We start from the raw sequence: 14,341 nt of genomic DNA on the forward strand, positions 1-14,341 counted from the left end.
TCAATACATGATGACCTCACAGAAATTAGGTTAAAACTCAAGATAACTAGTTTGGTTCATTGTCAGTTAATCACTCCATCCATCTATTGAATGTAGCACATACAATAGATTGAATGTGCTACATCATCTATGATGTACAATGGTCATAACAATACCACCTCACATGAATGATGGTTTAGATGGTTTACAATGATCTACAATGCTGGTCTACAGTTTGCACCCTACACTGATTTCTTCAATGAGATCAAAACTATTACAAACTGTTTCAATATTTCCATAGTAATGTGTGATTATGTACTATTTTCTTCTACATACCATTGTCTAAAATTGACCCCTTTTATCTTAAAGGGGACTTATCATTCTTTTTGTGATTTTCTGTCATTTGTTATACTCTTATGATGTCAAATGTCTTTGTTAAACATGGTCAAAGTTCAAAAAACTTGACGTGAATGTATGTAAAAATGCTCCCTGTAAGTCAAAAGCCAGGGCTTCAGCCTACTATGAATACTCTGTTTGTAATGTTAGCTCTACATCTTCGTGATGACATCAGATTGTTTGCACATGTCCACAAATGGTTGTCCGTTCTGTAGTCTTTGTTGATAAGGTTGCTCTATGGGTTGTTTGCTTTTTTCCACTCTCATATTTCGGATCAGATTCAGGCTTAAACATGTACAGATATATTTGACAAGTAGCCATTTGGAGTAAACAACAAAAAGAGTGAAATCCTACTACTTCTGTTTTTTTTTTATGTAGCCTCCGGAGTTGGTTGAAGTCTGCCGAGAGGCCTGTTTCAAACAGAGGCCGGACTGAGTTGATGCAATAAAGGATCAGTATAAGACAAATAAGGGATTTCTTGAACCGTAAATTATGCGAAGATATTCCAGTAGAGCCTGTAAATGTGCATGATACGTCCCCTTTAAAAGCCTGTCCTTCCTGAGGAAGCAGTGGTTGTATTTTTTTCTGCTGCTTAATGGTCTCACAGAGAGGCTGCACAGTCAAGGAGTCTAAAGAATCAACCATATTTATTGGCTGTTGTAAATTTGTAATCCACCAGTTACTGGTAGCATTAAGTTGAACATTTGGCTTGATCACAATGGAAGGTTATCTCACAGGTTTGAGTGCAGGCTTGCTGCTGTAACTAGAAAATACGTGTATTTTAATTCACACATGACTTAACAGTCTTTTACAGCTGTGCACTGGTGGATGAACTCATCACTCTGAACTTTCTGAATACAAGAAGACATAAGAATACAAGACACTTTTGGGATTCCTCATAGTTTACAGTGTGTGGTACAGTTACAAGGGATCAGTTTTTACTAGTATATCAGACACATTTTTAAAATCATAAACTGATACTTGACAACAGCAGTAACATATTGCATGAAAGAAAAAAAAAAGATATCTGTTGAATCAGGCTGATGGACAAGTATTTTAAAGAATTTTTACAGCCTGCAATGAATGTCTTAAAATACTTATACTTTATTAACATGCAGTAATTTGATTAAATGTTTACATTAAGATGCTGCTCAGACATTTACTGATGCAGGTTGATGTATATTGGACTTCTATTAAAACTCTGTATGTTTGTTGCAATTAGAATTTTTTCTCCATGTTTATAGATTCTACATGCTGTTTTTTCTTAGAACTTCTTTTTGCCTTTAAGAAACAACAGGATGAACAAATGGCGCCAAACATCGCAACAATCAGTAGAGCAAATGTAGTATAAAGTCCAGTCTCAGCATCACTGGTAGAGAGAGTCATACCGAGGAAGCTCACAGTGTTGTCAGAGGGAGCAGATGTGGTTGGTGCACTTGTTCCTGCAGAGAAGAAATCAAAGTTACAGATCTGTGAGAAAAGATTGCTTACAGTAACCACAATACTCAATCATATGTGTTTTCACACCTTCGTATCACTGATTGTGTGATTCGATGTGTGATTCTATGGAAGAGTGCAGCACATAACGCCTGTAAAACCGCAACTTTTTTTTTACTTGGGTTTTTGTAGAGATTAAATGAGACGTGTTAAGCATTAAAGGTGCAAGTGGAGATTTTTTTCACCTTTGTATAGAGCCAGGCTAGTTGTTTCCCCCCTTACTTTCAGTCTTTATGCTAAGCTTAGCTAGCTGGCTCCACCTCCCTATCTAATTGAAACATATGAGTAGTATTCATCTTCTCCTCTAGCTCTTAAACGTTGCAGTAGTCCTCTAAGCCTTGACAAAAGTGGAGTTACTGCAGGTGCAATTGCTGTATGGGTTTGTACATCACAATACACCTCAGGTACTGTACACTGTATAGTTTATGTTTCCTCACTTTCATCAGTCAGACCAAATATCTGAGCAAGTCTGCATCAATTTACCTTCAGGCTCAGGGTTTAAACACTCATGGGGTCCGGAGGCGGGGTCTGGGAATCCGTTGCAGTTGATGATGGTGGAGTAGAGGGCAACAGAGTTCTTGGCCACTCGAGGAAGTTTAGGGTCTGAGCGGTTGACATAGAAAAGGCCAAATCTCTCTGAAAACCCAGTAGCCCACTCCAGGTTGTCCATCAGGGACCAAGCCGTGTAACCACGAATATCCACACCATCTAGCAGGTAAGCTGCAAAGAAGAAATTAATACCTTTAGGAATGAACAATTCATCAAATGCCAACCACATTCTTGTTTTGTGGTCTAAAAATCCAGTATCTTAGAGATTATCAAATTCATTTCACGCATTTCCTCATGCAGAATAAGTGGACTAATATTTTGTGATCCGATGAGTTGTCTCTATTAAGATTATTGTCATGATTTTGGGAAATTGTCTACTTTTGCAGGTCCTAGTCCTTCAAAAATATTCCATGAAAGTTGTTGGGGCTTAATACCTTTCAGCGCCTGGTTAATGTATTTTTCATAGTAGTAGCTCCTGTGGATGTCATTAAGATCAATAGGCCCCCGCTCCGACATGCCATTCTCAGTGATGATAATTGGTGGGTCTCCATACTCCTCCTTAATGAAGTTTAATATTTTCCGGAATCCAAACGGTGAGACCTTCAGCCAGGATGAACCTGAATCCAGCCAAGTGCGATCAGCAATGGTTCCTGCACCCCTGAAAAGATCAAATCAGTTAAATAGCTTTATTTCACAGATATAAAGGTTCAAATGTAGCACACATTAAAACAGGAGATTTATTTTCAGCTAGTACAGATATGAATATGTGCATGTGCTAAATAAACTTGACTATGTAAAGGGCTATAAAATCAAAAATGAAGGAGATTATTTGTTTTCTTTTTGGGGAGTACATATGGCTTGCTTCTCCCACTTGGTTACAGTAGGTAAGTTAGAACATCCTTACCTATCGGCATCATAGTGCTGAAGGTTTCCGTACTCCACAGGAAAGGCCAGGACCGTGGTGTAATGGTTGAACCCAAAGTAATCATAGGTACCCTTAATCCTATTTATCTCATCAGGAGTGAATACAGGCAGCCTGGAGAGATTGAAGTGAAATTATTGAATTTACCTGTTAAATGTAAACTGCAAAGCTCTACTGGTTTGCCAAATACAAAAATAAAAATACATCAACTACACAGTAAAAACTTACTGATACTTAATTCATAATGTCACATATTTCTATTTCTATTATTTCCCTTTCAGGCTTTTATCTTAGCTTTTGTCATACCGAGATTTTGGCAGACCAGCAGCTAAACTTCGCTCTCGGACAATTGTCTTCATCATATTGTTGTAGTCTCCATTGAATATGGGATGGGCAAACCAGCCAATGTAGAACTGCACAAAGAGACACACAAAAGCTATTAGAGACCTTAACTCCAGCAGTTGCTGTACATGTCCAATAAAATGTGAACTTTTTGAAAGGAATTTTTTTTTTTTTGAGTTTTTAAGTTTTTTTTTAAGTACCTGCACCACACGTCTTGCAGCATCAATGTCCTCCTGTTTGTAGGGATTTCTGGGTTCTGACCAGTCAGAGTTGATGGTGATGGAGATAATTCCCTTCTGTTTGGCCCGATACTTATCATTGTAGAGGTGCCAGGCCTCAGCGTGAGCTTTTATCAGGTTGTGACCCACGATGTAGGGCAGAGTGCCTGGTCGGAAACTGATCCCTGGATACATGAGGAGTAATTTAGTGACTGGGCATAATTAAAAGACATTACTACCCATTTGCTGTTTTTTTTAGCTTCATGTTTTTTTGGCATTGTGGTTCAGAAAGGTCAAGATTAAAGATAGATTTACAGGAAACAGACTGTTTCCACTCACTGCTTCGAGACAGATTTTTATCTCTTCCTCAGTTGCAAGTTTAATTTCTTTTATGAGCTAATAATTTATAGAACATTTATAGAACAACAAACTAGACAATAAATAACAGTGCAATACATTTTTAATAACATTTTTAAACCTGATTTTGATTGTTCATCATGAAGAAAGCCTGAGGGCTGAAATGTCATCCAACTAAAAGAGAAATACATATGGAGCTAAGTGTGCAACACTTTTTTCCTGCTTTTAAACCTGATTTTCATACCAAACACAACAACCTAGCATAGTTTGCTTGAAGATACAAAGCATTACATAAAACATACCTGGGGCAGCTGCTCCATAGCCATGGCCTACATTGGCTACATTGTATGGCTCATTAATGGTGATCCAAAATTTCACTTTGTGGCCAAGACGGCTAAAGATGAAGTCAGCATAATCCCTGAATTTGACAATAATAGTCTCATTCTCCCAGCCCCCAATTTCCTGCAGAGCTTGTGGGAGGTCCCAGTGGTAAAGAGTGATCTGAAAGCAAAGGAAAAGCGGTTCAGGCTTACTGTCTACCAAATTTACCAACTTTTCATTGCAATTTTTTTTGAGACACTAGTAAGAGTTACACATACATGAGGTTGGATGTTTGCAGCAAGCAGTGCATCCACCAGTCTGTGGTAGTAGTTCAGTCCAGCCTCATTGATGTGCTTGGTGGTGCCATCAGGAAGAACCCTCGGCCAGGATATGGAGAAACGATAATGGGTCACCTTAAGTTGCTTTAATATAGCTACATCCTCTTCTACCTTGTTGTAGCTGTCACAGGCTATGTCCCCATTGTCATCGTTAAACACTCGCAGAGGAGTGTGAGCAAACTTGTCCCAGATGCTGAGACCTTTTCCATCTGCTCTCCATCCCCCTTCAATCTGGAAAAAGTGAATGTAAAATAGAGACTTTAGTAGACAAAACCAAGTAAGGAATATTATGTAATTTCCTTATCTAGCATAGATGTAAGTAAACCCTTAAAAATTAATTTTAGGCATTTTGGTGAAAATAATAATGTGTTATTTTGATTCTGAGAGTTAAACAGAAAGTATAGACAAAATATAATTAATTTGGCTTTTCTAAAGATTAGTGATACACCTCTGTCAGCTTATCTCTAAACAGTCACCTGGTATGATGCTGTTGCAGTACTCCAAATAAAATCTTTACGGAAATGTCCATAAAGTTTCTTCTCATCATCTGGTGTAGGGAAACCATTGTCTCTTATGACTTGGTGGTAGAAATGAGCTGAGTACTTGGGTGTTCTTGGCCGGTTTGGGTTAGTAAAGTCTACATGGTGTAACCCAAATCCAACTTTGTACCCGTTAAGCCACTCAAAGGAATCCATGAGAGATGTTGCTATGTATCCTTTCACGTTCACGCCATCAAGGTCAGATGCTATTAAAACATATCACACAAAAAATAGATGATCAAGACTAAAAATCAAAAGTTATGACAATCATTAATGTTCATCCTAAGAGATGTATTTATGTCAATGCACCTTTGAGAGCCTCATCAATGTAGGTCTTATAATAAAACACTCTGGCAGAATCATCCCAAGTTGTCTTTGAATCTGTAGCTACTCCATTCTCAGTAATGTAAATCTCTGGATTTCCATACTCCTCCTTGACCCAGTTGAGGAGTCTTCTCAAGCCCCATGCTGCAGCTCTCTGGTTTTTGATGGCAGTAGATGGTGAATCGTCTTCCTCTGCCTCTGACAAATCCTGATCATATTCATATGACTTAGGGGTAAGCCTCAATGTAGCATGGCGTGCAATCTTTGTAGTGTAATGATTTACACAGAACATATCAGCAGTCCCCTTGATGTAGCTCTTTTCTTCTTCGGTAAAGGAAGGTAGTCTTGACTCTGAAAGATCTTGGAGTTCACTCTTGTTTCCAACTTGCCACTTCATTGCATCTGGATAGTCACCGTTCTTGAAAATGGGGTGCGCAAACCAACCCAGTTGGAACTGTAGAGCGCGATCAGCAGCCAACACTTCACGGGCAACATTGACATCTTTAGGTTCAATCCAGTCAGCATTGAGGGCAATGGATACCAGACCACCTTGGGATTTGCGATACTTATCATCATATGTGTGGTAGGCTTTGGCGTGTGCTTTTATCAGGTTGTGTGCCACTTTGTATGGTGCAGTTCCTGGCTTCTTAACATTTGGTGGAATCTGTCCAAGTCCATATCCCGACCATGCAATAGTGTGAGGCTGGTTGAAGGTCATCCAAAACTTCACTCTGTCTCCAAAGGTGGCAAAGCAGAAGTCACAAAAGTCATTAAAAATGTCAATCATGCCTACATTGTCCCAGCCACCAAGGTTTTGCAAAGCCTTGGGGAGGTCCCAGTAGTAGAGTGTCACCATGGGGGTAATGTTGTATGCTAACAGGCCATCAATGAGTCCATTGTAATAATCGACTCCTTTCTGGTTCAGGGAAGTACGCTGGCCATCAGGAAAGATCCTGGACCAGGACAAAGAGAATCTGTACGACTTCACCCTCAGAGCTCGCAGCATGTAGAGGTCCTCTTCAAGTCTGTGGTAGCTGTCACAGGCCACTTTTCCATTGGCATTAGCAGGAATACTGCCAGGTTTATTGGTAAATGTATCCCAGATGCTAAGCCCTTTCCCATCAGCATTCCAGCCACCTTCAATCTGGTAAGCTGAAGATGATACTCCCCAACTGAAGCCTTGTGGGAAAGTGCCGTAGTGGTAGATTTTTCTTTGGAATTTCGACTGGTGAGAGAATTTCTCCCAGACAATCTTTGATTTAGACGGAACCTCTGAGGGTGGTAAAGCAGTTGAACGGTGGCTAAGTTGCATCTCTACCCCTTTAAAAACATCACCTTTGCGTGATCGAAAGCCATTTTGCTGGATAACCTGAGAGTAGAAATATGCAGATTGCTTTGGGGTTCTTGGCCTGTCAGCATCTTCAAAGTTGACATGGTGAAGACCAAATCTTTCACTGTAGCCTTGTTTCCCCTCAAATCCATCCATTAGTGACTGCACTGTGAATCGCTGAACATCCACTCCGTCTAACAATATTGCTACAAAATAGAAAACCAAAACACAACATTACATATTAAATTATTTCAACATAGAAAAGGTGGTTTCTTATCAGAGAAATTCTAGACACTAACCTTTCAGTGCCTCATTGATATAACTCCTCATGTACTCTATTCTACTTTTGTCATTGAGAGTGTCTCCATTGTACTCTGTCGGCATACCATTCCCAGTTATATAAATAGGCACTTTGGTAACATTCAAGTACTCTGTGGAAATGTAGTTTAGAAGCCTTCTCAGTCCCCAAGGTGTAGAATAGATCCAGTCAGAAGCTGTAGAGGACCATGAGGGGTCCACGTGGGCCTGGAAGTCACCCACCCCCTGAGGACCAGGGGTACAACCACCATCACTGTTGTTGATTAACCGGGAGGTATAGTGGTTTAATCCAAAGAAGTCAGCTGTTCCATGTATCCTCTGGCTCTCTTCAGCAGTGAAAACAGGGAGGATGGCAGGCTCAGAGTGGGGACACTTGTTTTTTTTCTGTTCAATCTGAGTCTTTACTGTTGCAGGATAATCTCCATCTACAAATATGGGATGTGCAAACCAGCCCAGCATGAACTGCAGGTAGCGATCTGCAGCTGCTTTATCTTCAGGTCTGGAGGGGTCCATGGGCTCAGCCCAGTCAGAATTTAATGCAATGCCCACTTTTCCCCCTTGCTTTGTCCTGTACTTGTTATTGTAGACGTGCCAGGCCTCAGCATGGGACTTGAGCATATTGTGAGTGACCTGTAGAGGCAAGATAGAAGTTAAGCTAAATGTATCAGAATGACAGTGTATCGGCATGTATTCACAGTATAGTAAAAATATTGCCCTCACCTGATAGGAGGCAACCACATAGTCCTTTACACCAGGGGGATGCTCACCAGTTCCATACCCAGCATGGCTCACCACCCAGGGGCTACTGAATGTGTTCCAGGTTTTGACCCTATCTCCAAACCTGGAGAAGCAGAAGTCTGCATAGTCCTTGAAGGCTTCAATGATGGAAGTGTTGGTCCATCCACCATGGTCCTGGAGTGTCTGTGGTAGATCCCAGTGGTAGAGAGTGACAACAGGTTGTATGCCCGACTCAATGAGAGCATTGATCAGCTTGTCGTAGTAGACAGCCCCCCTCTCTGATTGGCTGCCCCTGTGGCCCGAGGGGAAAATACGGGCCCAGGAGATGGAAAACTGGTAGGTGTTGACATGAAGACCTCGCAGCAGATAGACATCGTAATCCACCTTGTGGTAACTGTCACAAGCTAGATCAGCTGTCTGATTATCAAAAACCTTGTTTTCATGACCAAAACGGTCCCAAATGGTCTCTCCCTTTCCACCTTCTGACCAGCCACCTTCAACCTTGAAGGACTCACTGGAGGTGGCCCAACTGAAGCCCGAGGGGAACGATTCATTGAGGAAAACATCTCTCTCTGTTGTGATGTGAGCCTCAAACTTATCCCAAACACTCTGATAACTGTTTCTAAACACTGTCATTCCATTGTAGCCTGAAAAATCATGACTGTTGGAAAAGAGAATTACATAAAATTACATAAATAAACATGAAACAAGCTTTTTCAATATATATGAATCAGTGCATTTTACCAAGGTAAACTGTTACCTGGTTGGAGAGTCCTGCATGCCCAGCTTACCCAACATGTCCATCATGTCACATCCTGCAATCTTCAGGTCATTGTTGTTCAGGACTGTGATGAGTTCAAGACAGAGTTACTGACAGTTATATGATCAACATTAATGAAATATGCAGACGTACAAACATACATCCTTTGTTTAGAAATTCTTGACATCATCTAAAGTCTACAACAAAAGAATAATTCAGGCATTTACTTAAAGCCCTGTATTCCTTATCTAACCAATAAAAAAATCAGGTTTTGCAATGTTCTTGCCACAGTCCATTTGACAGCTAGGCAGATTGTGCACTGTGTGTTTGATGCATTAACTGATAAATGGAAAAACAAGTCCTGAACCTGTGCTCCACCGTGCACGTGATTTTCCTTGTAAAATTTTACTGGCACCATAACAGGAAGAATTCATGCTAATCACTGCCATATGATAACAACACATTTTATGACGATTGTACTGTTAAGGTTTACGATATTGCAAATTACATCAGGCTAGACTTCATGTTCAGTCATAAACTATTTGGTTATTAAAAACCCATCGGTTCAGATTGTATTGGTGATAATTTTCATATTACTTAATAGGCTTTAAATAGCTGGGTTTACTGCAAATTGTGTGGAAATCATGTCAGTAATTGATTTTCCACTTGAAGCACATTGCATGTACACTTAATAAATTCAAAATGAAAGGGGGCTTTTAGAGTGAGAGTTGACTTTCCTTAATTGGATGTGTGTATTTACTGTTTTAATGTATTGTGGATCGGTTCATTATGCACAAAATAGTAGGTAGTTTCATTTGATGGAAGGAGAGAGAGCCAGTGGTGTTAAATTGAAAAAGAGACACGAGCAACAAAAGATTATTAGTCAGAACTTTTACTTGCACCTATAATAATATGCAATTAGATTAGGTTTAGAAATAGTATTTTTATAAATATACCAGGACATTATGATGTTCTACACTTTCTAAGTGTTTTCTGTTGAATGTGTGTATGTTATATGAGGAAAATTAGATACCAAGGCAACATTATGACTTTAAAGGACAGCAATAATCATCACGCTACAAAGAATAGCAGATCAGCTATAATTAATTTACCTTGAAAAAAATTACCAAGGACCTGGAACTGACTGTTGGAACAATCATGAGTCGTCAACTTGTATATCAAGATGGGCAAGTCCCCACCGGTCATCTACAACACACCATTACATAACATGCATAAGGCTGCAGTGCAATAGCAAAACAAGATATGAAATGCAACAGGAAAAGAAACATTTTGTAAAAAATGCTGCACCTGTAAAGTCTTCAGCTCCTTTGCAAAGTTAGATGTGGAGGCACAGTTATACTCAACGTGCACTGACAAGAAATCCATCTGTTCAAAATAGGACATACAGCACAGTATATTTATCTGACACATGTTTCATAATTAAAAACAAACTGCTTATGCAATTAAATCAATTTGAGGCTTATTATTGTAGCATATTGTTGCAGTTATAGTTATAGAGACTACAGATAATGTGTACAAATATTTACAACATTTTTTAATTGCTAGAGGGCCTAAATTAAAACATAATTACATTAGACATTTTTCATTTTGATCACTTTTCTGATAATATATTCAAGTAACCCTTATGATTTTGGTCATTATTTATGGTCACAGGGGCTGGAGAATAGCCCGGCTTCAAACCAGGTAACAACAGGCATTAGAGCCAGAGTAGGAAAACACCTGCAGGTTGCCAGTCTATCATAGAGCTCATAGATGCATACATATAGAAAAAAAACACCTAAATTGCTTGGCTTTCTGAGAAAGAGGACGGGATGTGACTCCAGTTAAAACTGAGATTTCCATGAAAGCTGAGTCATTGCTATGAGAGAGGGCAGAGAGAGGCACAGGCAACAAGCTGCTGACACATGATCCTTTAATACTTATTGCTGAAGAGTTAAGATAAGGAGAGGAGTAAGATGTTTTGAAAGGCTGTCAGTATACTTGGGGCATGCTGAAGATCTACAATAAATGATCAAATATAGAAAATAAGGTACTGTCAGGGCCTTGCCTATAGGGGAGATTACAACTTCTAGATGCACATCTGTGCAAGCAGGAAGCTCAACCAGGTAGCTATCAAGAGTTGAAAGCAACAATAAAACGACTGTAGTCTGACCTCTATTTGCACACAGTTAATATCAGAATACATTTACTACTCTGGTCTTTGCAAAGGTGTGGTTAGATGGAGGCTTTACTTAAAGGAACAAATTGTATTATTTTAATTAAGTGAAAAGTGCCTAGGTCAAGTAATGCTCCAAAAACCTTTGGGTTGACAAAACCAAAGTATATATTTTCTGTCTCGATTCTTATTATCCAAAAAATATTCTGTCAATTCATTCTGTTAATCACAATATGTGAAAAATCCACTGCAAGCTGGGGTTTGACTGTCTTGAACTGAGCTCTTGTAAATGGAGAGAACTCCTAAATTCAAACGAGTTAATTGAGATTTATCTAAACAGATTTTTTGGTGTTTCAAAGCAAAAAAGTTAGGCAGTGTAAGTTTAACATGATAAATGGACACTTGTTAAGCTTTTAATAGTCCTTACTAATGCAAACTATACAACAGTAACACCTCTCACTCAGAGTCGGGGCAATGTGGGGAAGTTGAGTATAAATCAAAAAATAAAAATTTCTCCATCAACATTATGGTGCATATTTCTTTAGTAACAAATTTAGTATTTATAAAAACAGGTAGAATTCAAGATTGGAATTAAATTCACAATGATGATGGTACAATTACCTTTTAATACACAGTCAAAATGAGCCTCAATTTTCAAAATAACATAAAATAGAAGATGTATCTTACTGTAGTTGAAGCTTTGATTTGGGAAAGAAAAGCAACATCACTAGCTCTCAACCCAATTGACAGACGTCTCCCTGTAAATATAGAGGGATAAAGGCACTCTTAACACAGTGTAATCTGAGGAATGTGTCTACAAATATATTTAATTTCCACCAGGTGAGGAAATTCAGTTAAGCATAAATTGGACAAAGCTGTACAGTGAGATGCATTTTTAGATTTATTCTATTGATGACACCTAGATTTATATCTCAATATACACTGAAAAGACAACATATACTATATTGATATTAATATTTTAAACCACCTAGTGTGACAACATATAATTCTTCAAAAATGACAAATTCTGTATTAATCACATCTTTAACCCTCTCCTCTTCTTCTATCAGTCTTACTCACCTTTATCAGGAAACCGATGATGGTAAAGCTGGTAAATGTTCCTGTTGAGCTGGAGGATATTTTTCAGGGGACTGAGAGCATCTGTAGTCTGCTCATCATGCCAAACATCATCCAAGTCACTCAGTGTCACCCAGGTGTGCGCCAGTTCTCCAAGCTCTTGGAGGGCAAACTCAGCATACTGTTGAAACATCTCAACCAGCTCCTGGCTCTCCCAGCCTCCATACTTTGATCTCAGAACTTCTGGCACAGTGGATCCATGAAGGACAACCAAAGGCTGAAGGCCCACCTCCACCAGCTGCTTCAGCAGGGTCTGGTAGCAGGTGACCACAGCTTGTTGGGGCTGCCCCGGGAGGCCTGTAGGTAGGAGCTGAGCCCATGACAGCAGCACTTTGAAGTGGGTCACCCCTCTGCTCTGGAGGTACTCAAAGTAATGTCTAGAACCTGGAGGTATGGGATGACTGCAGTCAAAGGCATCATCCACCCCGCTGCCTGAGCTGCTCACTAGCTGCTTTGGGAGAGGGCCTGCAACGAGCATGAAGTCCTCCTGTCCATTCTCCTCACTGCTCCAGCAACCATACAGACACAAAACATACAGAGAAGCGACACATAACAAGTACTTCATTGTTGCTGGAAAAGGATGAACTGAAATTATCCACTGATATCCGAGCTCTTTAAAGCAATACCATTTTCTTCTTATTGCACCGTTACACAATTAAGATCAATATCACATCTAAGTGGTGCAAATTACAGTGTTTTATTGCAGCAGTGTGATACGGTCAGAAAGACTCTGGACTCACACATGTCAAGATGATAACTGCATCCCTGTCTTGTATACTCTCATTTGAAGATCATGACATATGAAGTTGCAATATGCTTTTGAATATTGTTAAGGTAAATTGTTGCTTTTCTTAAGTGTTGTTTACTTTTTATAAGCACACAGGTAAAGCAGGAGAGAATATGGCAGCTGTCAGTGGTAATGAGCTGTGTTCTTCTTTCCTAAGACCTGTGCATGTTTAGTGTTTATCTTAATAATTTTAATAATTCAGAGGCCTTCTTCCACACTTACAGCATATTTCCTTTTTGAATTTGAAATCAGCTTTAATAGCTATAATTGTTTCCATCATAAACTATTATCAACAGACCCACTCAAGATTATTAAACTCAACCTCCGGACTTGCAAAAACCATGCCTAATCAATTCTCTGATGGGTTAAGAAGAAAAAGCCCTCATATATCGCACAAGGAGCCTTGAAGACATTATTGATAAGAATTGCTCAGTCATCTAATCAGATTCATGCTCTGTCTTAATCACATTGAAATTTGCCATTTGGATTAGCATGTGATTAAAAGAATTCTAAATGGATTTGACAAAACTCAACAATCATGTATTTTTGGAGAGGTCTTGCATTGTGCATGATCAAATATGTTGAGCAGACAGAGCTGATTTTTTTTAGCCTCAACACAAAGACAACAATGTTGTTGCTTTTGTCAGTAAAGACACCAAGTGCACAAAGGTACTTTTGCGTAACAATAGATGACATAAAGTAACCCCCTACATGTAAATAATCACCTCCACCTCTTTAGGCATTCAAGGTACAACAATGTGTAAGAGATATATAGCCAATAATAAATCTCATTGCTTGATTAATCTTACATGTTATGTTGTGTCAGTGGCAAATTTGAATAAAAACAACAACCATCAATTTTAGCTAAGAACACATTGTGATTTCAGCTTCAGTTTATTTGAACATATTAACAATTCCTAATTCTTGTTAGATTTAAGAAATTCGATGAGTCACCACATGTAGAAGACACTTTAGTCCATTAGATTCATTCAATCTAAATTCAAAGAAGATTTCTACCCTAATACATGAATTAAATTGAAGCTCCTGTACTAAAAAGCAGGTTTGTTTGTGTCACTATGAAGTGATATCAGTTTACTTTGATTCTAAACCCTGGTCCCAGACTCCATTTCTCAGTCATGAGGCTCAACTAGTGTTACACATTTCTGACCAGTCGGAAATTAAACATTCTCTCCAAAGTTCTGCCTGTTTAGTCCTTAATCTCTTATTGGATATAATTGTAAACTTATAGCTGCTGTTATTTCTTCTGTAATTTTCTCCTTGACCTCTACACAGATATGTATTACCTTTCATCT

The 14,341-nt window shown here is 39.1% G+C and overlaps 2 protein-coding genes across 2 annotated transcripts; both read right to left on the minus strand.

Annotated features, from left to right (window-relative positions):
• Positions 1-1,003: 1,003 nt before the first annotated feature.
• On the minus strand, positions 1,004-10,130 carry LOC137192420 (lactase/phlorizin hydrolase-like). Its single transcript, XM_067603109.1, has 14 exons — positions 10,041-10,130; positions 8,929-9,013; positions 8,151-8,829; positions 7,412-8,060; positions 5,768-7,318; positions 5,396-5,664; positions 4,860-5,150; positions 4,563-4,761; positions 3,886-4,088; positions 3,650-3,756; positions 3,326-3,457; positions 2,856-3,079; positions 2,356-2,592; positions 1,004-1,817 (listed from the first exon to the last, which is right to left on the minus strand). Exons 2-14 carry the CDS (start codon positions 8,973-8,975, stop codon positions 1,594-1,596), a joined length of 4,812 nt encoding a protein of 1,603 aa, XP_067459210.1. The 5' UTR covers positions 8,976-9,013; positions 10,041-10,130; the 3' UTR covers positions 1,004-1,593.
• Positions 10,131-12,176: 2,046 nt separating this feature from the next.
• On the minus strand, positions 12,177-12,806 carry LOC137192508 (lactase/phlorizin hydrolase-like). The gene has a single exon (XM_067603259.1). It carries the CDS (start codon positions 12,804-12,806, stop codon positions 12,177-12,179), a length of 630 nt encoding a protein of 209 aa, XP_067459360.1.
• Between the last annotated feature and the right edge of the window lie 1,535 nt (positions 12,807-14,341).

Source organism: Thunnus thynnus, chromosome 11 (assembly GCF_963924715.1).
Source record: "Thunnus thynnus chromosome 11, fThuThy2.1, whole genome shotgun sequence".
NCBI lineage: Eukaryota > Metazoa > Chordata > Actinopteri > Scombriformes > Scombridae > Thunnus > Thunnus thynnus.

Coding starts and splice junctions, on each gene's coding strand:
- LOC137192420 (XM_067603109.1), bottom strand. CDS start 8,975: ATGATGGACATGTTGGGTAAGCTGGGCATGCAGGACTCTCCAACCAG. Junction 3,080..3,325: donor CAGCACTATGATGCCGATAG/GTAAGGATGTTC, acceptor TGATCTTTTCAG/GGGTGCAGGAACCATTGCTG. Junction 1,818..2,355: donor TTTAAACCCTGAGCCTGAAG/GTAAATTGATGC, acceptor TCTTCTCTGCAG/GAACAAGTGCACCAACCACA.
- LOC137192508 (XM_067603259.1), bottom strand. CDS start 12,806: ATGAAGTACTTGTTATGTGTCGCTTCTCTGTATGTTTTGTGTCTGTAT.